General features: G+C 37.1%; 1 protein-coding gene across 1 annotated transcript; it reads right to left on the bottom strand.

Moving 5' to 3' along the window:
• Positions 1 to 201: 201 nt before the first annotated feature.
• On the bottom strand, positions 202 to 20,015 carry LOC103705447 (protein PAT1 homolog 1-like). The gene is made up of 5 exons (XM_039131931.1): positions 19,568 to 20,015; positions 18,484 to 18,647; positions 17,796 to 17,852; positions 14,329 to 14,398; positions 202 to 3,003 (listed from the first exon to the last, which is right to left on the bottom strand). The coding sequence occupies exons 1-5, from the start codon at positions 19,641 to 19,643 to the stop codon at positions 917 to 919; spliced, it is 2,454 nt and encodes an 817-aa protein (XP_038987859.1). The 5' UTR covers positions 19,644 to 20,015; the 3' UTR covers positions 202 to 916.
• Positions 20,016 to 25,604: the final 5,589 nt, after the last annotated feature.

The following is a 25,604-nucleotide window of genomic DNA, read 5'->3' as shown; positions in this document are numbered from 1 at the left end:
TTTGAATGCACTTTCCAGACACAGTGACTTGACAGATATGGCCAGATATTTATCGACTCTAATATACATTTTCAAAAAGTGTTCGCTAACCAATATGCTCACAAACATATTATCCTCACGAAACGAAATTATACAGCACCTACATCTAGATTTTGAATACAAAAATATTCATCCACAGTGCATCATCAAACGACCCACCATGTACTTCATAAAAATCGGATCTTACAGGTTCCCATTATGAATAGTATGAATACGGAACCAGTTGCTTGATTGTTAGCACAGAACAGCACTAACCAATCAGAACAAGCAATTTGAAACAATACATGTTGCTTCCATGCTAAAACATAGTTGAATATCCAGAACTTAAAAAAGTTTGGCAGTTACATTCATAAGATGGAATGAGGAAAAATGGAAGGACAAAAAACAAACCTTGTAGATGCCAAGTGCAACCATGGGTCCAGGCTACACAAGCTAAGAGAAGCTCTCTCACCAACCAAAGCATGCAATAAAAGAACTACCTTGTGCACACTTCCCATCTCTCAAAAGAACAGAGATGAAGGAAGGCTAACAGTGACAGAACCTGTACAACTTCTATTCCCAATACATTTGTCTGGAGTTCCAATAAAGAGCACCAAAATTAAGCTCCCCAGAAGAAGAAAACTTCCAGACAACTCCCACAAAGCACTAACAGAATACATACATGCAGGGACTAATTATGACCCTATTAAAAAGGAGAGAAAAGCTATGAGCACTTTACCTGACTTCCACAAATGTTCACACCCTCATGTGCTTAAGTTTCGCGGGACATCACCATGTTTCAGTTTTTGGAGGGGCATGAATGCATGATATGTAGAAATGATATAGGGATAAATAACATACAACATGCTGTTATTAAACTGTTATCTTTCCAGCTGCATTAGCCAGGAACTGACTCAGAGGTTACAGGACCGCTGCCACCTCCATGGGCACTAAAACCAGTTATGGGCATGGATCTCTGAGCAAAATCAAGCAACATCTTGCGCTGGTGCTCATTTGTATGAGGAAGGCTCGCACGCAGCAGCTCCACAGGCATCTCTCTGCTTATAGCCCTTGCTGCTTCAGACCCAATAATTGAAGTGTTCGGTGCCTGCATGAGCAACATTTGCATTATACTGTCATATTTACTCAGACAGTACTTTGTGAGAAGCCTAAAAAAGGCATCAAACGACGCTTGCCAAAGAGCTCGGTTGGACATGCTGTAGTTGCTTGCAGCCTGGGGTTCTGTCAAAAGTTCTGTTGCTCTGTCAAGAACAGATTTTATAATTATGGATGCTCCATCACCAGCTGAACTTCCAAGAGGGCGAAGAGGTGGCTGTTCGGATGAGCAAACCACAGCAGCAAGGCAAGCACTGAGTGCACTTAACTCCATATTGTGCACACATGAAGAAACAGTCTTGGCAAGATTCAATGTCGTTTCTGCTGCACTAGAATCTGATGGCAAACCACCAAACAAAAACCGTAGGTGCCGGAAAATGGCCATGCAGACTATTCGAGAGAGCTCACTTCCAGGAATAAGAAGCTGAAGGTAACGTGACAGGAGCTTCCGGCCCTTTGGCAGAGATGCTAGGCGAAGAAACACAAGATCATCTTTCGGAGCAAGCCCAACAGAATGTCCACCTTTACCTGGGCCAAGTGGATCAACAAGCTGAAGAGATGCTGCGAGGCCTTCCAGGAGGACCTGTCGCCTCCGTCTCAGTTGGAAGCCACCATCTGGTGGTTGGCTAAATTGTAACATCCGGTCAACATCATCTACATCAAGGAGGAGGCAAAGGCCATCTTCAATGGTGATTCTAGCTGCCAGCAATGGCTCCTGTTCAAGGGGCTTTACTGAAGATTTCTGTTCGTGAATGCCATCTCCTGAGGTTGAAGGTGGATCAACTTCAAGGAGAGGGCGAGGCCTACGAATGGAAGAAAATGGAACCTTTCCAAGTGCATCAACCTGAAGAAATGCATGTGGCTCATTATTAGCTCGTGCCCGAGATGGCAGATCCCTAATAAATGTCGGGCATAAATGGTGCTTCAGCCTTGAACCAGCAGACTTTTTTGCAAGACAAGCTTGGTGGTAGTAATCGTCTATATAAGGATCATTGCTGTGAGTTGCAGCATGCTGCATTCTCAAAATGCTTTCGATCTCTTCAGCTGACATATACTTGGACCTAAACTGTGGCAGCCCATTATCGGCCTTCTGGCTGCTGGCATCAGAAGATTGTTTAGAAAATCGCATGTTCTGTTTTCCCCTTTGTGATGGTTTCGATCTCTGATCTCTCAAGTCAGACATACTAAGAACTGCATCAAGCTTATTCCTTATTTGTGGAGGATGAGAGTTGAAAAACGGAGACTGCAAGCGAGAAAATTGGGGCAGAGATGGTTGGATCTGTTGCAGTCTCTGCTGTTGCTGCTGCGAAAGTAGCTGTGAAGGCATTAAGCCATTTGGCTGTGGCAAATGTTGCTGTAGGAAGTTAGGCAGCAGATTTGGATGTTCCCCTGCAAAAACGCTAGCTTGATTCAACCAGTGATTCTGCAGCCGGCTATTAATTGAGAGGCCTGGAGAGGCAAACTGAGGCATGTTTCCACCATAGTGCAACCCATGCGATAGTCCTCCCAAATGAAGCTGAGGACCAGAAAAAGGAGATAGATTTGAAGTTGTCATCTGAAGCCCAGCAGTTAGAGATGGAATGCTTGCATGACGTGTGAGGTTTGGTGAAATCTGAGATCGTCCACCAGGTGGAGGGTAGGATGTGAAAGATGATTTACGTGCAAGAATTGGTTCACTGGAGTGTTGTGGTTGCTGTTGAGGATATGAGGATGTTCTGTACAGGGGTTTAGATTCCGAAAGCCGAGATGATGAAGGATATGGCTGTGACCACCATCGTTTACCCTCCTGATAATTTTCAGCATCTAAAATATTCTGATCAATCCAGTTTGGAAAATCCGCCTCCTGTCCCCAGTCTGCAGTTGAAGAACCTGAAGAAACAACATACAATATTCAACAAGACAGCAGAACATAAGAAAACAATTTATCTTAACAGATGCATCATTAACCAAAATTTTTCACAAACAAAAGCAAGGCTCAGAATCTGGGTACCGGGCTGCATACCAGTACCATACTGATACAATATCGGTACACGTAGTACGGGTCGGTTTGGTGTACCGAGATTCGGTATGCCCCCATACTGAGGCTCAATTCAGTATCGGTGCAATACATATGCCTGGTATGCAGCAGTACGCACCAGTATGGTGAATCTTGAACGTGAGTAGATCTGGAATATGTGCAAATACATGTATATATATATGTAGCAAGCATGTTCACTTGGTATAGAATATTATTTGTGCCATGAAGCATCCAAGAATCCCAATATAGAATCCTAAAAGATGGATTTTGCGTGATATTTGTAAGAGCTATTCTCCTAGATAACAAAGGTTCGCTTAACCAACATTATAAGACAAAAGACCTCCCTCTTCCCCAAACCCACTACCACCAATATGATAAACACCTTTAAGGTCTCTTATTTTCTGCAAGAATTTTACTGATTTTTTAAAAATAACTTTATGGGTTTGAATGCTGAAAATGGACACAGAATAGAAAAGAAAAATGACCCAAAAGGGGGGTCACAACCCCGATCAAGAATTTTTCACTTCAACTTGCCAATCCTCAGTTAAAACCTTTTTCACTAGAAGAAATCCAACTACAAGCTTTTCGGTTGCAAGCATGCCTTCATTAAAGTTCTTTTGCAGGTAAAAACAAACAGACAAACAATAAATAAATAAAACTCTACAATTTTAGGACACAAAGGGATAGAATATAATAGGTGACATTTGAACCACCTCACCAGATAAATGGTACATCTATTCACCAATTCAAGACCTTCAAGGTCATATGGGTCAAATTTGTTCATCACAAACACCACACAAAGACTTACGCTTCTCAAGAAGTAGCAAAAATGTTACCATATATAGCATACTGCAAATTTCCAAAGATAGGTTAAATCTTGAAGATCAAACAGTCAGCCCCTAATCCATACTATCCCACTCTCATTTACAAGTGTAAAAAAAAAAGCTTCAGAAAATTCTGCATTCCAATGTCCCTGGAACGTCACAAATGTACAGCAATGCCACAACACTTAAAATGTCTCTCCACTTATGCATCCATTCTGATCATAATATAGTTGCATCCACCTATATTCCCATCCTTTTTTAGAGTCCTTGTAATCTCCTCCACTGGTTTTGAGGGAAGCAGAAGAAACTTTGCAATATTAGTTCTTTAAATTAATATCATGCAAAAAAAAAAAAGATCTCACCATAAACCCTATTCAGAGATAAGCCTGTATAAGTATTGCATGAAAAATTTATTAACTTTTATTTTGTGGAGATGTTATATCTATCTTTATATATGTTTATGTGCACGCATGCACACTAGGGCTGCTTATGGTACAGGGTCAGGCCCTAGGCCTGATGAACAGAGCTTGTTACAGCTGGGCTGAGCTAAATCCATGGACTGGGCTTGAACCTCAAATTTCAGGCATGTATTTCCTTCCAGCTTGATTTGAGCAAGTCCAACTTGTAGCTTGTTCTTGGTTTCTATTATCAAAAAGTGAAGCAGTCAAGCCCTAATACAAACATCCTGATTCCTTCCCCTACTTTTGTCCTCTCTTCTCTTCAGAGTATGCAAGTTATCATCATCCACTACTACCTTAGCTATTAGAGATGAAGGGCAACATGGAAGACATCAAATGATGACGGAAAAGAACTGTTGGATGCACGTGGCAAAAGAGAAGAGCAATAGGAGGGGATTGGCAGAGGAGAACAGGATGAGCGATCGGTGGCAAATGAGACAAGAGTAGTGCACAGCAAGCAGCAGAGGAGAGTGGTATGCAATGAGAGGCAAAAGAGAACATTGAGTAGCAGAGGAGAGGCTGTGATGAATGGCGAGATATGGAGAGGACTGACAACCGTGTTTGAGGTCAGCTATAACAGAATAGGGTTCCAGTTGGAAGATTGGAGGTGTGGTCTTCAATTGAATTTTATTTTAATTCATCACAAAGGCAATGTTGTTTTGGCCCTACACCGAATCTAGGCGAGGCCTAACTTGAGCCTAGCAAAAATAAAATAAAATTCACACACGGGTCGAGCCAGGCATGCCTTCTTTTGGTCTAGCTAGGCAAGAACTTATGATGGGCTGGCTCAAGCCTGGCCCATTAGCAACTCTAGCATGCACAGACACAAATATACAATTATATGAGTGAAAATTATATATATACATATATAAAGTAATCTAATTATAACATATATACTTCATAGTAAAAGAATCAAGGCACCAAGGTTTAAAAAGTCGTAATCCAATAAGAATTTGAAAGAATAATGAGAAAATACCCAAGAACAAAAACTAATGGGTAAAAAAAATGGATGAAACAATATTGGAAGCACAGAAGAAAGAAGAGGATAAATCATTGAAGTTCCACAACAATCAATGACATATTTACTGAAGTTGTGAGAATCTATTAATTCAACAAAAAAATAGATAAAAAGTGACATTTTTATGAAATTAGTATGAAATTGGAAAATAATATTTTGAGAAAAACTCAAGAAAAATCAAACAATTTCACAAGTCAGATAATTTTATTACTAGGCAAAACACAACAAAGAAAGGATTATCAGTCTGTTCTAGGAGGAATGTACCATGGGCGGCCAATGTCAGCACTATGCATGGGGTCAACACTAAGAACCAAGCAAACCTCTTGGCACCACTTTATGCCAACCCATATCAAACACAACTCAGTACCATCTCAGTACCAACAGATGCCAAGCGAAAAAGATTCAAGAAATATTGCTACTATTTTCACCATTTCATAACCTGAAGGAGGGTTGTTGGCAATGAACAACATGCTATGATTCAACACCTTAAAAGATGAAAATAAACCTTAAAACTACATCCCACTTAAATTTAGAATAATTTAAAATTCAAATTCCATCAAAAAATATGATCAGCTTTCCAATTAAAGAACACAACTTTTAATTCACGGGAATGTGTCATGATAGCATCTTTTAATTGCTATAGAGTTTCTCAAACATAAAGCTATTAAATTTCACTAAATTCAAACATTGTCAATACCAAATGAACTGGCAGGATATTTTGTATCTTAAGTCTCCAAAAAATTTTCACCTACTATGACGTTCAACACACAACTCTTCAATATGAATGCATGATAGTTTTCCCCCAGGAGATTATGAATGATGATTGTTTATTTTGTCAAAGATTTGCTGTAGTAATAGTAGTGTCTTGTTTGGATGTCATATTGTCTAAAATGACACATTGTTCAGTATTCGATATGCACGTGTATCCCCATTCTAGATTGCATGGCACAATAATAGGACAATGAAACGCTAATTTAAGCAAGAAACAACTCTTAACCGAACAAACAAGAAAAACTGATTGCCTATGCTATTTGTTGCATGCTAGTTCCACTGATTGCCCATGCTATTTTTTGCATGCTAGTTCCACTATGTTGTAAAGTGCCAGCCCATGCCGTATTGACACACCACACAACTTCCGCACTTGCATCCAACTAACTATTTGCTTCTTGAGCAGTAGAAAGTAGTTTTGGGTTTTTACAACACCATAATGCAGCATATAACATTACCAATATCAACAAATGGATAAAATCTCCATCAATACCCACAAAGATTCCTTTACCAAAACTCTAAAATAAGCTTCAGCAAAGTTAATGAAAAGAAACAAAAATACTTCTACCCATTTGTAATATGTTGTTCAATATTATCGGCTCCTATCTAGATTTTCTTAGGCTAAACCATTCTCTTTCTAAATATCCAAAGTCAAGATATGAAACAATTTGACATCATTTACATAATCCTACCATATCACCAGCTCAGCATTGTAAGGATCTCCTAATATATTCATTTTTAATAGCATTCATCCTAACATTACTACATTCACCTCAACAAAATATACTAAACCAGTTGTGTATGCAGACCAACTCTACTTTTACATACTACAAACCAAGTAAGCCTTGGCATTGCCTTCTAATTTTTCTTGGAGTATGGAAAAATTATGCAAGAAAATTCCTTTCATCCAACCAACTGAAACTTTGATAAAACTTGAATCAAATAATTTTCAACTTCTGTCTTCAGAGCTTACTACAATAATATCAGTTGAGCATATAAACAAAAACATTATCGACAAATAACATGCAACCACAGGACCTCACAGTCACAGGTATCCAAAGTAACTATAATGAAATGAGCATAAGGAGATTGGGCCTGATCATACTGATATCTGACATAGACCATAGCAGCTGTCTGACTTTTAGTTTTAGACTAACCAAAACTCACGCAATTTCAATATGCATGGCTTGAATGTCATCAACACATTAATATCTTCTTTCAAATATACATCATTTACAATATATTTTAAACTTCAAAAATGTGTATCAACACACATACAATACTTACGTATATAGTACATGCAGATACATGTATATATGTATATACACATGTACTCACACACACATAAGATGACATATGATTGTACCGCCTAAAGTGAAATTAACATATAGGTGCAAGGGAAGCTATTTGTACTGGATCAACAACAGCTATACTGGGGCAAAGATAGAGAAAGCAGTCAATTACATTTGAATATTTCTGGTGCTTAAAGATTCAAGAAGCTTGCAATATTTGGATTAGGAATGGATATACTAACTTATTAATTCATATAATCGGTATATCCAGAATTTGCACACAATAACTCATGTTAGGAAATTTTATCTTATTATTAACTAAACTATTTGCATATAATGGGCAGCTTAATTGTATTAATTTGTAAATTATTCAGCTTTCTTCATCCCACAGGTTGCCACTAATTATAATTAATCAAATATTCATTGGTAATGCTCAAATTTTCCAAGAAAGAGTGATATGGCTCTACCAGCATCTTGCGCCAAGGGCTGTCACACTACCCGCAAAACTGGACTCAAACTTGATTCAGACATGTAGATTTGGGTTGGATACAGGTTCAAGGATAGCCCTAAAAAAGATTCCAGGTCCAAGGCCCATGTCTAGTAAAAACATACCCAATCCAACCCAGACACAATTATTTACGTCGTATTTATGATTACAGTACATGATTTTACTCTTACAATTCTTAGTATTTTATAAAGCATATAACCGAATTTAAGTTTGCCTCTCATACTGCCTCTTGGCCTCTCATTTTGCCTCCTAACTAAAGGCCCCATCAGTGCATCCCATATTCAGGCATCAGACTATCCTCATCTCATTTTTCCTCACTCCCTCTAGTTTTTCACGTAGACCTGTTCATTACCCATACCGACTTGATGCATTTGATTGATGGGCAGGATTTGGCTCAAATTGTACATCCAGACTGCCGAATGGATCTGGGTCCAGGTTAGGTGTTACCTGCATCCAACCCGATAGCTCCCCTACTACTGCCACTAGTAAACTACACAAATGCATATCCTATGATTCTTCACCCTTTCTAAGGCAAACAAAACTCCAGTAAGATGTTGATAACTATTACATCAATGCCATCAAACTCTAACTTCAGGTGGTATTTCCTCTCATTTTATTGGATTTAGCTTTTAGATTTTCAGGTTTCATACACCTGACTGAAAAAAACTTATGACATCCCACATGGTCTTCTAGCTGTTTCATCCTAAGCACATGCTTGGACTTGCCAAGTTTGATATCTAAAGCTTTTCATGCTAGTTACAATAAACTATTCTTCTTCCTCGTTGCTTTAAGGCACGCAACCCACAATTATAGGTCTCGACTTATCCCCTCATTCCCACAATAATATTATGCTTTTATTAACTCATTTAAATTTACAACCTCCAAAATATAAATGCCAATATAAGAGTTCCATCCTCAAAATTTAGTCATGACTCAACCTGGCACATGGGCGTCAAGACTTTAAAAAATGAAGGTGTCTGCATGTTCTAGCAAGGTTGAATCAACAACCAGCCATATGCTAGTATCTCATACTCTGTGCTATTCATGATGCGATAGTGTTAATCAGCAATGTTGTTAGGATTAGGATCCACTCATAAATCATAAAGGATAGACTGGATCAGATCACAGATCATAAGATTCTCTTCAGATTTCTTTCAAAAATTTTATAAATATAAAACATATCAAATACCAGCATTGGATCTAGTCCAAAAATTGTCAGAACTGGTACTGGGCACTAACATGGTACAGGACTGCATCCCATACCGACAAACCATGTACCAGTGCCAGAAACCTGTTGGAATGGTAGGGTATCATTTGTACCATCCCATTCCAACAATATTTGAAACCTTAACATAAACTCTATTTCTTTTTCAAGTCACAGTCACTTACAGCCTTGTAATTTGTGTGCATGAGGCTTAATAGTGATAGATAAGTAATTCTAAAAAAAATCCTCAGACAAATTACAAAAATTGGACTGGAGCATAATTTGATATATAAATAACAAGATGAAGTTGGACCCTATTATACCGAGGACTGCATAGTCTATAATATGGATTCAAAATTTATGATCGTGCCCAGACCTGATCCCACGATGAGAATTGGATTCATTAGCACCATTTTCATCTAGATCACAAGATTCAGATCATGCAACATAAAATTTTAAATATGCTAATCAGTTAAACTAAAGCAGCATTGTACTCCAAATTTGAGCTACAAATAAGGTTCGCCATACCGACTGTACCGGTGCGGTCCAATACCCGTTCCATACCGGTATGGTACCGGTACCGAACCGAGCCGAACCGATATCGTACCAAAAGTGCCACAGCACGTGGCACTTAGCGCGTGGCTTTAGCCACGCGCTCTCCCGTGAAGAACACCCCGTACCAGTGCGTACCGGCTTGGTTCGCACCGGTACGGTACCGAGCCGGTTCGCACCGACACAAGCCATGAACTGATCGATTCCGACCCAATCCGACCGATTTCAATAGCCATACCGTACCGGTGCCGACAGCCATAAACCGACCGATTTTAATAGTCGTACCGTACCGGTCGGTTCAGCAGACCATGGCTACAAACAAAGAAAGTCCTAAGGGGCAGGGACTAGTTATCAAAAAAACAAAAATAAATTATATAGACTGCTAGTATTGATGGATAATAATTAAACATAACTGAAAAACAAGGCACTAGTAACAATTTATGCTTAAGAATCCAAAAATTGACTTTCTGTAACAATGGATCAACTGGACAATGCCACATGGCATATCAATGTAATAGGAAAGACAGGCCATTTGAATTGAGAATGCACACCTCGATCATGTCCACAACATCTAAAATGCTGAAAAAACAAAAATAGCATTTTTTTATAGGCTTGTTGCCTGAGCATTGAGCGGACCATAAGGTATTACATGTTCATCAAGAAAGTTAGGAAAAACACGGATATTTACTGCATCGACATAGCCCCTACCTAAGGTACTGCAAATAATGCTTTGGACTGCAAGATTTATTAGTAGGTTTTCTTTCCCTTCACTTGTGTTGGGTGTTACAGGAAAAACAAAGAAGCCCATGAGGGAAACCGAGATTTAATGTAGCAACCCAAACCTGATCTAGATCAATTGAATCACAAAATCCTATATCTAGAAACAAACAATGATAGTTGAAGGCTTGAAAGCAAAATCAGCCTGCTTGATATTCAATGTTAGAATGATTTGGTGAAGATAAATTTCCATAAACTTGACTAGAACCTGGGTAGGTCAGGCTGAATCAAGTAAAATTACAAGATCAGAGTACAGCAAAGACACACATTTGAGCGGTTTACGTACGTAAAACGCCATATATTACATGAAAGACTAAAGATGACTGCAGTTTTTTATATACCTGGAGTGACTAAAGAAAAAAAAGTTTCAGCATCTTCGTCTCATAATGAAAATTTTACATCAACATAAGGAGATTTAGGAAGCTACAAGTTATTTCGCGTGCCTAAAAATTATGTGTATTGTATACAAAGTTTCAACAGCATAATTTGTTGATTCTAATAATGATTTTGAATGCATGGTTCATTCAGACATAATATGCTTCATTTGAAATGTGTTGTTTGGCACCTTTCACTGAAGTTTGGACAATTTCAAACAAGATGAACATGAAGCTCGCAGATTAAACATCGAATACAATTTGCACTTTCATTGCATTGTTACATTATGGCATCTGGAAGCCCTTTTTGAATTTGGGCCTGACTTTTCTTTTACATATTAAAAGAAAATAAAAGAGTTCCATGGTTTGGCAGCTCAACCAATAACATTTGGGTCTGGATTCTAAAGAAACAGAAAGTTCCACCAGTTGAGCATAGCATAATTTATAAGTCTCAAATACAAGGAACATTTTACAGTGGGGATCATTCAAAAGATTGAAGTCGTGGTAATCAAATACAAAAGCTTCTTTTATTCGCATGCACTTATATTTTCAATTCTATACGTGCACCGAACCTGCACATGACTCTTTTTGAACAAGTGAAACTTGTTTCTTAGCGAGGTTATCAGGAATGTCAGCTTAAGAGTTTAAATAGCCCTTTAAGAAGATATTAGGTGCTGAGTCATTTCACTACGCATGTACATATTAAGCAGACATTTAGTCCAATTAGTAATCTATTTGCGCATTGGTTTACACATCAAAACAATCATCTGATATGCTTAATCACTTAAATGATGGTTTTGCAATTGCTTTGAGAACTCAATGCATGCAATTGTTTAAATGTTTGCTTATTAATCTAATTATTAAGTATTAATATTAATACCTAATTTACCATGTAACATGAAATAATTGATATTTTGTGTTTCTATTTCATCTAAAATTTATTTCCAATCTGCAAGAAGTGAGAAAAAAGAGCATTTCCCTACCTATGCTTGACCTAGTTTTTTCTTCTATCAATAAGAAACTATTTTGAATAGAACTAAGAAAACTGCTAAATGCGCTTGTTCCCTCCCAAGACTCTCATTTAATCCCTTTCCTTTCCTTTTTCTCCTTGTTCTTTCTCTACTGTGTTCAATTTTTAAGATTTATTATTGTTATTCTAGTTAACAAAAACAGCACCTAATATACCATCTGACAAGTAATAATTCAGTTTTTTCTCTTGTTTCGTGCCATCCGTGCATCAACTCTGTTTTAACAATAAGCTGCTCATTCTAATAAACCATAAGACTGAAAGGTACGCACTCCTTCCATCACAAAACTGTTCTTCTGTATTCCTATAACATTTCTTATATATAATCCCCCATTTACTTCTATAGTTCAAAGTAATGTGATGCCCCATATTGATCTAAAAGTACCTATCAGTTTGTGAAATTACTGAGTTTACTAATTAGTTCTATGCTACATGAAAAGTCGCTTTTATCTAAATTTTATAAAGCTTCTAGTTGACAAACTATTTAACAGTCTGATTGAAGGCTTAAAATCATCTGAACTCCTTGCAAATAAGAGTGATGAACAGTTGTTCAATTGTTTGACAGCCATGTAACTCAAAAAGGCAAAATGAATGTCTCACAAACTTCTGTATAACAAAATCAATCCTGTACCCATTCAAAATTGTGTTCAATGAAGTGATTGTTTCAATGCCTGTACAAAGTTTAGAAAAGGGTAATAGACATGTTCTTGGCTCCATAAGGATAACAGAACTCCAAAAAAGGGCCCAGTCATGAAGACGGGGCATTTCTTGCTATAAGATTCTCATTGCAGGATAGTGGATGCTCGTAAACTAAGAATTTTTGGTTACCAACTCATAGATCCAAGTAGATCAAAGCATACATTTTTAATTATGCTGAGAGTATTTCAATATGGAGTAAATGAAGAAGGAAATTTATATTCTCATTGTTGCCCTCACAGACTGAAGAGATTCAGTATCGTTTTTTCCCCAAAACTCCAATCAGTACTTGATACTTTATCTAATAATATAGAAAGAAATGAAAAGCACGTTCAGTTCTTTATGCTGAGAGTCCAAAATGAGAATCATATCAAGTGACAGGTTTTCTGATAGTATAATGTAACTGAACAACGAATTAGGCTGTACATACAAAGAAGGCTAACCCAATGTAATAGTTGAGCATATTTTAGAAACTTCTTTTCTTGAGAGAGTGGGAGGAGGGAGAGAGAGAGTGGGATGGAAGACCCACACTGTGTACTTATACAGGTCAAAATGCTTAGGGATGCACCTCCCAAGTTCCAAACCTATGACCTCCAATTGCAGGAAAGGTGTGACCACAGGGTCATTTACCAGTTGATAATCCCCATGCCATGTTAAAATTGACTTGTAACTAAAAATCTATGAGGATGAAGAGACCTAAATTTGACAAAAAATTCATATAACTTATGAGCTATGCTTTCTGAAAACATAATTAGGAATTATAAGATTATCTAAGGTGTAATACATAGATAGATTATTTTATGTTCTAGCTTACAGAGCAGAGATTTAAATAAAAGTTGAAAAAGCATGATTTGGTTCTTTTGTACTAAAAATTTTGGAATGCTAATATGATAGCCCACCACCCCTTCCACGTTCCTAGACATCATTCTTCTTGTGCCTTCCTTTGGGTTCTAAACTTGTTTACAATTGGTTTCAGACCATTGAGACTTATTCCAACAATACTTCACTGGTAATTGACCTAACCCAACTTTCCTAACAGTTTTTCATATAACACACATGCGAAGCCCCTTCCCTGCACCTCCCCCAGCCTTCCCACCTCCACCCCACTTTTCAAACATCATTATCGTAGCAGGGTTTCCTTTTATTCCACTAGCAATGGCAACACATCGTTCACATGGCATCATGTTGATATCTTTATGATAGATATTCTGGAAAAAAATATTATAGAAACAATCAGCATGATATATCCCTGAGAAACCTGTAAAGTTCAGCAAAATTTATGGCACCCAAAAAGTAAATTTTTAGCATGGAACCATACATGCATTCAAATTTATATTCTACAATTGAAAGGGTTCGTCTCTTTTGCACTATAAAGAACTATGATGTTTTTGCACAGAAAAATTCTCATACAACCTTTTTGATGAAGTTTCCCTGAAAATATGGTATCATAATCAACTAATATAGGTTGAATGCACTACCAGTCTACCACACTCACAAAAATTAGAATGATAATCTAAATTTTAGAAATTATATCTCAAGATGGTTTTGGCAACATCCAACAAAAATAAAGAACAATATTGAAATTCCCATCAGGCCTAGCTACAGGTTTCACAGACCAATTCTGCTGCTATAAATATGCTTAATTGAATATAAAGAGTCCGTGCAACAAGATTACTCACTTTCTCTAGAAAAAGATCCTCTATCACCAATAACCCCAGCACTCCTTGGGTCACTAATTGTTCTGTTCAACTGGCAACAAGATGAAAAACTTTAGTATAGAACAGTTCACTAGAAATCCAGTCCTGGTTAGAGTCCTGGTTAGAATATGTTAAACATAAAAAAGATAATAACAGTATCACACATGCAGCAGAATTGCTAAATGCATATAGCAAGCTTATTGGCCTGTACAACAGAAATGAAAAAAGAATAAAACACTGAAGTTTTTCAGTTGTTCATAGAAATGATATTAAAAATTCAACTGATTAGTATATGCACTAGTAAGTTTCTATAATTAAAGTCTCTCAGTCGATGACCTGCCATTTCACAAGCGTACATGGTGTAATGAAGGTCACTATAATAAAATAATGTCAAGTGGTGTACCATGTCTGACAGATGAGTGATACATAGCAAAACCACCTAGCAAGAGTGCAGCTTCAGATACACTTCAAAATTGGATGTAAAAAGTTGACAACTTCTCCAAGTTTCAGAGAATACTGTTTTCAAAAATAGTGCTAAAAACTAGAAAAAAAAAAGATTGTAAATAAATTGTTGAATTCAAGAAAGTTTTCCAAGGCTCGGATATATGAACAAGTATAGGACAAAGAGTGTGCCAATCTTTTTCAAACCAGAAAGCCTCATGGTGGAGAGGCATTGAGAATTTTCCAATAAAAACTACGTTGACAATTGTGCTTATTCAGCATTTTTCCAACTGAATAATTCCTTAAAATAACTGATTGAAGCCTCATAACAGCAATAGAAATCAAATAGTTCAAAGCTTCTGAACCTAGGAGGAATGACATTAAAATATGTTTGGAATCATTGTCACCATCTGGGAGGAACTTCAACGTCCAAACTAATCCCAAGTCGCATCATTAACTTCTTCCCTAGAAAGATTTATTTCTGATGAGTTCTGCAGTTGCATAACTACCTAAGCAGTCCGAAACACTTGAGTACCAGCACTCATAACTTATGCATGTTCATTAAATTCGTAGAAATTCAAATTTAAATTAACACTGGAATAGCAAAAGTCCTCAATGAAATGAATCACAGTATGCACTCCTGAAGCCTACATGAATTGATCAACTAAGCCACTAACAGAGCATGCAAGCAACATCGCAGGAGTACACTTGGTCAGTGGTCAATTTCATCAAAACAGAATCCTCATCATTGATCAATATTATCCTATAAAAGCACATGAAATACAATTTCATTGAAAATTTAAAATGGAATCACAACCCCCACAAAGTGTAGCCAAGAAAAACCAAAATAAGATTATTCTCAATATCTTAAACTTATTATATAGAACAAAAGTATTGAAAAAAGAGAGAGAAAAGAAACATATGGGAACTTTCCTATAAATAACAATAAGACCCAAAATGTCATATAATTCAAAGTGTTAAGCGATCAAATGGGTCCAAGCAAAAAGAATTGACATTTCGAAAATGAGAATGTTGAAATGGATGTGCGGTAAAACTAGGAAGCTCAAATGAAAAATGAGTACATCAATGGAGGCATGTACATGGCACCCATTAGTAAAAACTAGTGGAGAACCAACTCAAATGGTATAGATATGCTTGGAAGAAACATACAACAGAGAATTTAGAAAAGTGTGCAATAAGATAACTAGAAGACAAGGCTTGATGGCCATGGGTCTGATAGCATGTCTTTAATAGGGTAAATAAAGAATACATTAACTAGATAATTCCAAATTTCAAATACTTTTTGAGTAGATCTCAATTGTGATTAAGTTGTAACAAGTGATTGACTAATGTAGGCAATTGCATGATGCCTATGTGAGCAGTTAAATGGATATGTAGCTAAATCTTATTTAAAACTATTAAAAACTCAAATATGTAAATATAACCAGAAATTAAGGCTGCAATTAGAAGTTTTTGTATTCTAAAATCATGATTTTACTCTTTTCATAAATTTGAAATTTTTTAAATTTAGAAAATTGAGACTCTTCAGGTGGTCTCTGGCTGTTAAAAGAAGTATTACAAAAATTGAGAAAACTGAACATAACTTAGGAGCAAAAACCATGAATTTGGACAATTCTACTCCAAAGTTTCAATTTCATGATATCAGGTCCTTTTGAAGTTTTAGCGCACAACCAAGCACCTCGTATTGCAACATAATAATTAGTAAATTCAAAAAATATGAAAAATCTTGAACTATCAAGAATTGCAATACATCCAATAACCCAAATTTCCACTAATAAAAATCACACGAGAAATGTAGAAAATCTAATGGAAGAATCACTTCTATCAAATGGAAGAAACCCCCAACAAACATTGACAAGTTCCCCCAACGAACAACACAACAATAATATCCAATCTAATGGAACAATCACTTCTACCAAATGATGAATAATCAACAAAAAGTTGGAGGGAACAACTAAATAAGTCATGTCTAAGATTTGATTATTTAACTAATAAAGAAAAATATACATGTTTCATAATATTTGAAAGAAAACAAATACATATCATTCAACTCTATGATATGGCCTATCTAGCAATAAGCCATGGACATGGACACAATTGTCCCTCATAATGCCTAACCGGCCATGCTTGACTGTATAAATTGGACTAGCTCGGGCCAACTATGCAATTGTTTTAGCCTAAGTGAGCCGCTTCTCCTCAACCTATTCACAAGCGATGAGAACAATGAAAAATAACCTGAACCACTAGCAATATATAGGTACAAAATTTGCCATACCGGTTAATATTGTACCATACCGAATATATCATATTGTACCAGTACTGAACCAGTACGCAGTCTCGTACCATACCAACACTCAATACGTCTCATTGTCTCATACCGTACCATATACCAATACTGTAATAAGATGGTACCGATATGAGGTCTGGTACTGAGATGGTGAACCTTGATATAACAAGATAAAGATGTTGGTTGAATGTAGGCAAACATTAAAGAAAGGTTCACATTAAATCCATGTATTAAAAAAATACTAAAGCAGTCAATCCTAAGCAAATGGCTAAGCACCAAGCTATCGAAACGGCATCACTGGTTGTAGCCTGCTGCACTGAACCATATTGTTGAGTACATTTCCCAATTGCTTGCAGGACTACCCTAGAAAATGTTAGTATGGAAAGAGGAAATAAATTCTAAAGCTAGCCATATATGAGCTCATGAATATATTCAAGATATATAGCATGATGAGATATATGAAGAACTATAAGAGACTCTTATTACCTAATGAATGATGACGTGTAAAACAGGAGATAAACCACATGAGCTTGCTTAAAACTTTCTACAGGATGGTTATTTAAAAAAAAATCATCATGGCAGAAAATAACAATGACAACCATAAGTATACTTGATGAAGAAAAACTCTCTATAGATAACCAGATTTGCGCATGAACCCCACAGTTGCAGGTAATCAAGCAGATATATGGAAAAAACCAACCTTTGCAAAAGTGCTCGTAAGATCATCTACATCAGATAGACACCCCAAACCTTCAACCTGTAAATATAACAGAAAAGTATGTATTTAGAATTCTGGCCCAGCCCCTCACAGAATGCGTATCTCATACTAAGACAGCAAAACCAGTAAGAAACGGGCACATGGCACATAATAAACACTTAGAGCATGGAACCACGACTAAGGCAAAAAAAATTTACAGAAAATATATATAAAGCATAGGCACGCCCAATCTTACTGATTCTAACAACTCAGGATAAACAACTTCAATGATAGAGGATTTATTTATAGTGATGATTAGACTCAAAAGCAGGTGTAAATTTGTCACCTAGCATAAGGCTGGTGAACTATAGAATAAATATAAGGACAAATAAATTTATAAAAATAGCTTCAAAAGAAACTAGATGTACGTCCCTGAAAATATTAAAAGATGAACAGGTTGTATTAGGTCAAAAAATAAAGATATAGCACTTCACATATAACTAAAACAACAACAACAACCAAAAAAAAAAAAAACTCAAAGGCATTTGCTGCATGTGCAATTTTACAATGGATGACAGTTTACTCCATGTGCCCTCCATCATCAAGGATACACATGGTAAAGTAATTTGCAGACATTAACCAATTCAACATCAAGATACTTGTGCATATCCTGTAAAATAACCTAAATCACCTCTCCTCTATCTCCCATAGAACTAAAACGGTATTCCTCATCATCAAGACCGATAAATCCAGCATCACGATCATCGACACCATCTTCTAAACCCCCTAATTCAACTTCCTCCAGGACCCCCTTGCCAAAGAATGCATACTGTGAGGCATCAAAGCGAGCATTATCTGCAGAGAGAAAAAGGGCCTATTAATAAATTACATCTGAAAAAACATAACCTAGTTAGCAAATCCAAGCATATGAAAAGAAGCACACCCACACATCCAGATGGTGAATTCCATCAGTCAATATGAAACTACAAATTACACATAGAATAGATTTCATGAAATGCATACAGAGACACTTACCCCAGACACATAGTGATCAATGTCGCATCATAATTCAGGGGCTAAAGATGATTAGAAACCAGAAAACAAGACCATAATATAGGTGACTTAAATGATAAAACACAAGGAAACGTAATATAAACCAATACCTAAAAACAAGTTTCACAAGGCACTGAAAGCAAAGTACCAATCCAAATGCACAACAACTATAAAGAAACAGAATGATGAAATAGAGAACAACAAATCAAGCTTGAGCTGTCAAAACGGACCCAGATGCCACGATGAGATAGTCACATAGTTAAAAAAAAAAAAAAAAAACACCCCGGATTCTGTTGTCCCGCAACACAACGCCAGTAAGAACAACGAATTGAAAAGTGCGGCCATTGCACATATTGTCCTCAAGATCAACAACACATTCAAAGACCCAATAATATTCTGACTCGGCCAGAAAAGAAAAAACAAAAGGAAACACCAAAAATTCTAGAGATGGAGCAATAATATCATAAATCTCCAATCACCGGAATAATCCCAAATTCGACAGCTACACAGTCTTGCAAGAAGTCATCTGAACCCTGTAAGCCCCTAACACGAAATCCCTCAAAACACACGCAAAGAAAAGCAACTTTTCTCATCAAAAACTCAACTAAACAATAAAATTCATCGAACCACAGCAAGATGTCAGATCAAAAGATCAACACCGACAAGAGAAAAAATCAAAAATTCCATCCAAAAAATGAACGAGAAATGGATCACAAGCTCACCTGCGGCACCACCTCTGAGATCGCCATCAGGGTTAGGGTTTTCGGAAACCCCACCCTCCCCATCCAGCCCCCTCATCTATCCCCCGCTACTAAAACCCTAACACTCGAAACCGTAAGCGAACGAATCCGAAAGACGATGAAGATCGAGAAAGAAATATTCATAGGTCGGAGAAAACCCCCGACCCGATTCTGGGGTTAGGGTTTCCTCACAAACTGAGATCTTCGAGCAGATCCCAGGCGAGACCGAGAGCTCGCCTCCTCTCACGGGCGCTTCGCCCTATAAATTATTAAGACTCCAGAGCGAAGGGGAAAGAAGGAAGGAAAGAAAGAATCAAAAGACTGAGACGATGTCGCACATACAGACACACGGAGATAGAGAGAGGGGAAGGGGGTTGCCTTCTTTATACTCTCTTTTTATGCCCCCTTTCCATCTATCAGTGTAAAAGGTGAGGAGGGTTTGATGTTTATATATATATATATTCCGAGGTGCAAGGTTTTTTTTTTTAATTTCTAGGTTCTCGGACAAGTATTTTAGGAGGTCCCATTTTTTTATTGCCTTCCATCAGTCGGTATCGAAATAATTGGGAGCGGATCCATTAGCTGGGATTTTGGGGAGCAGGTTCAAGTTTGGGGGAAGTTTACATGAGACAAGGGGGTGGAACTTTCATGATATAAAAAATTTCAACGGAGTGCATAGTAAGGTGAAACCAGAGGCAGAACCGGCTCAACTCTTAGACGACTTAGGCCTTGTTTGGGCGAGCTGTTGGCAGTAGAGCTGTTGGAAGTAGAGCTTTTATAAAAAGCTGTTTGCTGTTTGGTAACTACATTTCTAAAGTGCTGTGGCACTTTAACATTTGTTTGGTAAACAAACTGAGAAAGTACTTTTGTATGACAAAATGACCATAAAGGACATTATTAGTATTATACAATAGTGCATAATAAAATATAATATATATTAATACATAAATATATGATATAGTATAATATTAATGTAATGTAACATAATATTATTATAATATAGTACTATAACATTGTATACTATAGAATAATAATTTAAAATAATATTAAATTATTTAACATAACATAATATTATATTATATTATATTTATAGTATAATACAATAATAAATGTATAAAATATTATAATTATTAGTATAAATTAATTTTTTACTCTTTTGATGACCATTTATTTCTCTAACAAATTTTCTAACTAGGTGAAAAAATTGGTTAAATAATTACTAATATTTTTATTTATTTATTTATTTATTATTTTATTTCATTGAAATATATTTTATTTATTATTTTATTTATTTATTTATTCGTTCATTTATATACATATTTATTTATTTATTTATTTTTCTTTATTTTTCTTTTTTTTCCTTTTTTTTTTCTTCTCTTTTTTTCTTTCCTTTTCTTCTTTTTTTTTCTTTTCTTTTTTCTTCTCTTCTTCTCCTTCCTTCCTCTCTTTCCTTCTTCTCCTTTCTTCTTCTCCCGCGAGGCCGGCGGCGCCGGAAGGGGGACCGGGCCGCGGGAGGGGGGCCGGGATGGCGGGCCGCAGCGGCCGCGGGAGGAGGGGGGCTCGGGACGGGGCCGGGACGGCGGGCCCCGACGGCCGCGGGGGGAGGGGGGGCTCGGGAGGGGGCCGGGACGGCGGGCCCCGACGCCCGCGGGGGAGGGGGGCTCGGGAGGCGGCCGGGACGGCGTGCCGCGGCGACCGCGGGGGAGGGGGGGCTCGGGAGGGGGCCGGGACGGCGGGCCCCGACGACCGCGGGGGGAGGGGGGCTCGGGAGGCGGCCGGGATGGCGTGCCTGTTGGAATTTGTATCCTAAATGTCAATCGTCAGCATATTGATGATTGAATTTTGTAAATGAATTGACAAATTAATAAAGTGTTATTTGGCATTATTCATCATTTCATCTTCAAATGAACTCTTATATGATGAAGTCCTTAGGACTTATGTTATGATAAAGGAGGATTTATCTTTGAGTCCTTAAACTTGTTTGCGACGAAATGATATGTTGTTACTAGGACGACAACATTATCGAGATTAGGTCGTTGTGTGACATATACGTTGGTTGTCCTCTTAACCAAGGAGTGTGGAGACACTGGTATGCCACACAAGTGAAGTGTAGAAGTACATTTCACTAAACGTGACCAATTCCGGAACGCTCTACTGTCGAGAGATGTTCCGAGTGGATATGGATATAAGTTTGGCCCTCTGACCTGAGACCGCAACCTGTGACTAGCAAGCAACTCACTGTACTTTGGTACCGGACTACCTGAATTTCTAATTCAGTGACGGAAGGTCACTGGGTGCAGTCAAGTACTTGCGTAGTCAGTTGTGAGTCAAGATGGAATTGACCCCTCCTGAAAACAGGAGATAATGTCTTGTGATTAATTTAGCAAAACCTTGGCCAGGGTAATCCCAGTGAGGAGTCACGGGATATCTAAAGTTAATCACATAATGGATGTACTAATTATAGGGTTGACAGTGAGCTCTAAGTCATCCTGGCATTAGGAGTCAAAGGGATTGAATTATACAGTAACCATAGTTCAGGGTTCCAGAATATTTGCTTCGCATATATTCGATCTATCCGGACGTCAGGTACCATTGCTAGATGGTCACATCGATTAGTGTAGAAAATTGTTCCTATACTACCGGCTTAGGTTCGAACCTATGAGGTCACACGCATAGAAGATTCCTGATTGATCAAGAAAGCTGATGAATGATTAAGAATCATTCAGGGGTAATTTGGTCAATTTGATTGGCAAATTATCTTATAAAATAATTAAAGTAATTATTGAAGGATTAATTAGTAATTAAATTACTAATAAACTCAATTTGATTGAGTAATTGTGCTAAGGATGAGCCAAATTGAATTGGATTCAAGTTTGGGCTCAATCAGGGTTTTGACCTGATTGGATTAGGTCAGAACCAAAAAGGACTTAAGCTGATCAAATTAATTTTAAATTAATTTGTTCTTAATTGGGGATTGACCTAATTGAATTAGGTCCAACACAAAGTAATAATTCAATTTGATTGAGTTTGCATGAGCCAAAATTGAATTGGATTCAATTTGAGCTCAATCAGGGTCTGACCTGATTAGATTGGGTTCAACCAAATTGCTTTGTTTTAATTCGGGTTTGACCAAATTTGATTAGGTGCAACCCAAGGGGATTAGGCTCAGATGATGTGGCAATTATTGGTGATATGGAATTGGATTTCATGAATTTTAAATAAACCAAAATTATTGCATGGCACATGGACCCATTGCTTGACACATGGCGACATTGTTTGTTATTTGAATTTAAATTCAAACATTAAGCAATGTGTTAAATGATTTTAATCACTCAAACCATCAGCCAAGGTGGCGTCTGAGTTTTTGAATGGATTAAATTCGAATTTCAAGAGGTGATTTCGAAATTATGAAGTATTTTACCTTGCCGCATGGATTTCAAATTCCTTCCCTCTTGCACATGTGTTTAAAATTTGAATTTAAATCAGATTTGGTTGAGATCTGATTTGGGTTGTTCCTATTTCTTTGCATGTGCCAACTAAAAGAGGTTTTCTGAAAATAAATTTCAAATTTTGAATGAAAATTCGGAGGCCATTAAAAGGGGTCAAACATGGGCACCAAAAATCACATCCATTGCAGCCTTCTTCCTCACCCGCCTCCTCCTCCTCTTCTTCTCCATTTTAGATAGGGTTTTCAGGGTGAATATCTAGAAGATTCAAGATCAGATCTGAGTCCTCTACTTCTCTTACAAACCTCATCTCTATCTGCTTCAAGACGATTGATCAAGAGTTGATTGAATCCCGGCGGGTAGATTTCAGCTTTCAAGTGTTCTGCAGCTGCTAGCACTGTTGCGGAAGAAGATCCTTCAGGACTTCGCGTGTACTTCTCGTAGAGGCCATTCGTGTGCGTGGCTGCGAAGTCAAGAATCAGATTCACAACTTTCATCCATCATAAAAGGTATTAATCTAGCATTAATCATTTATTATGGTGTCAAGGTCTAGGTCCAATTCCCCGAGGTTTTACCCTCTTTTGGGGCTCCTCACGGAGATATCTCCAGAATCCATTCGATGGATATTCGGAGATTAATTGGAATAGAGTTCTTAAGTTTCAGATCTGATAGTTAATCATGCATAAAAGTTTTAGCATAATTGTTTAAACGATTCCGGCATAATCCTATGTGTTCTTAAGGTGCTGATTTCTAGATTTGATCTTGTAAGCATGCATGAATTAAATTGTTTGATTCAGTTTTTCCGCTGCGTTTTAAAACTTAAAAAGAACTACGTATGGCTTGATCCCCCTTATGAAGGGGTACGTAGGCAACCCATCAGGTTCAGCCATGGTTTTCAAAAAAAAAAAAAAATTCAGCATGCTAAACACCAAAGAACCTAGGATTCACTTTCAGTGGTATCAGAGCCAGGTTTATGTTTAAACTTTTATGTTTTAATTCTTGCAATTAAATCTGAAATCATTAACATGTTTAGATTAGATCTAAAGTGCTTTTTATGATTGATTTAAATTGCTGATTATGCATGATTAAGTAGATCTGAAATTTTGGATGCATATGATGCATGTTTGTGTTAGGATTAGTAACATGAATAAATTTGAAATCATAATATTGTTTAGATTAGATCTAAATAAAGTTTATGATTCATATGATCTCTGATTTTAATGAACAAATCAGATCTGAAAATAAAAGTGAAAAAACAAATACATAAGATGTATGTTGTTTGTATTAATTCATGTTGTTATGTATATGTGATGCATGAACATAAAACATAATGACTTAAACATGAATTAAATCTGATTACATGTGATTAATTACAAAAACTCAGATCTGAAAATGTGTTTTAAGAACTGAAAGATTGTAATTAATATGTAATTAAAAAGAAATATGCAATGATCAAAACTTTCATAAGTCTAAACTTAATTGAGAATTAAGTGTTATGAAATAGAATTGTAACTCAATTAATTGACATTGCATAATTCTTTGGGCATATGGGTTAGCTTGAATCAAGTTCTTAGGATTGGGTTAGACCTAAGGTTAGAATCAAACATGGTCTAATTAGAGTTAATTGATCAAATCTAATTAAGTAGTAACTAGATTAGGTCAAGGAAACTCTAGGTTAAATACAATAGTTGTAGATTGATCAATTCCATGTCTTTGATTAGACCAAGATGGAACTTGATTTAGGCTCAGAGGTGTAGCCCGAGTCATTTGAGTAATCAAATCGAAATTGATTAACCAGTCGGTGTCTAAGGTAAGTTTGGCAGTTTTGACCGGTGGTTTTTAATTGGGAGCTACTCGCACTGATTCGTCTTTGTCGAGTTAATGGCATATCCCTTCCACCGATCTCACTTACCTGGCCGACATGGTCAATCACATTTTGATTGGATCACTTAATGATTCGAGTTAGCCCATGCCTTAAGAAAAATCAGTATGACTGATTTAGGTGTCTCCTTAACCGGTTTGAGTCTAATCTGATTTGGTGAAGTCAGTGGGAGAAATTAGACTAACCGGATCTTCTCATCTATCCTAATTATGAAATCATCTAAAATTATTAGGTCCTTAAAATGAAATGGTTATGGAGATAACTAGGTCATAGCCTCCCATTAAGTTGGGTGATAATGGGTCCAATGTTTTGATAATTATTGGAGGCGCCACACGCCTGATACTTATCAAGCATTGGAATTGTCATTCAATATATGATGAGTTAAGTGTACCTTCAATAGGCGGTCAGGTGAGCCGAGCCACACTCGGGCTTGGTCGTCTATTAGTTGATTAGACTTAACCCTATCATTTAATGGTTGGACCTGACTAGGGTATTCGGTGGAGGCGCCACACGCCTGCCGGAAAACCTAGGGCAAAATCATCACTAGAAGTTGCTTGGTGAAGCAATTGGTTAAGAACCTACCAATAGGTGCATATGGGTTGGCCGAGCCACACTCGGACCTATATGGGATCTATTGGGTTCTAGTGCCCACTAAAGAATTAGGAGTAATTTTTCGAATTAGAGGTAGAGG

Source organism: Phoenix dactylifera, chromosome 11 (genome assembly GCF_009389715.1).
Source record: "Phoenix dactylifera cultivar Barhee BC4 chromosome 11, palm_55x_up_171113_PBpolish2nd_filt_p, whole genome shotgun sequence".
Classification (NCBI taxonomy): Eukaryota; Viridiplantae; Streptophyta; class Magnoliopsida; order Arecales; family Arecaceae; genus Phoenix; species Phoenix dactylifera.
Note: the sequence above shows the minus strand (reverse complement) of the source record. Positions and strands in the feature narration are given on the sequence as shown.

Excerpts from the sequence above, each read along its gene's own strand:
- LOC103705447 (XM_039131931.1), bottom strand. The coding sequence starts at position 19,643 with ATGAGGGGGCTGGATGGGGAGGGTGGGGTTTCCGAAAACCCTAACCCT. Across the intron at positions 17,853-18,483 it reads CTATGGGAGATAGAGGAGAG|GTTGAAGGTTTGGGGTGTCT; the intron begins GTGATTTAGGTT and ends TTATATTTACAG. Across the intron at positions 14,399-17,795 it reads TTACGAGCACTTTTGCAAAG|TTGAACAGAACAATTAGTGA; the intron begins GTTGGTTTTTTC and ends TCTTGTTGCCAG.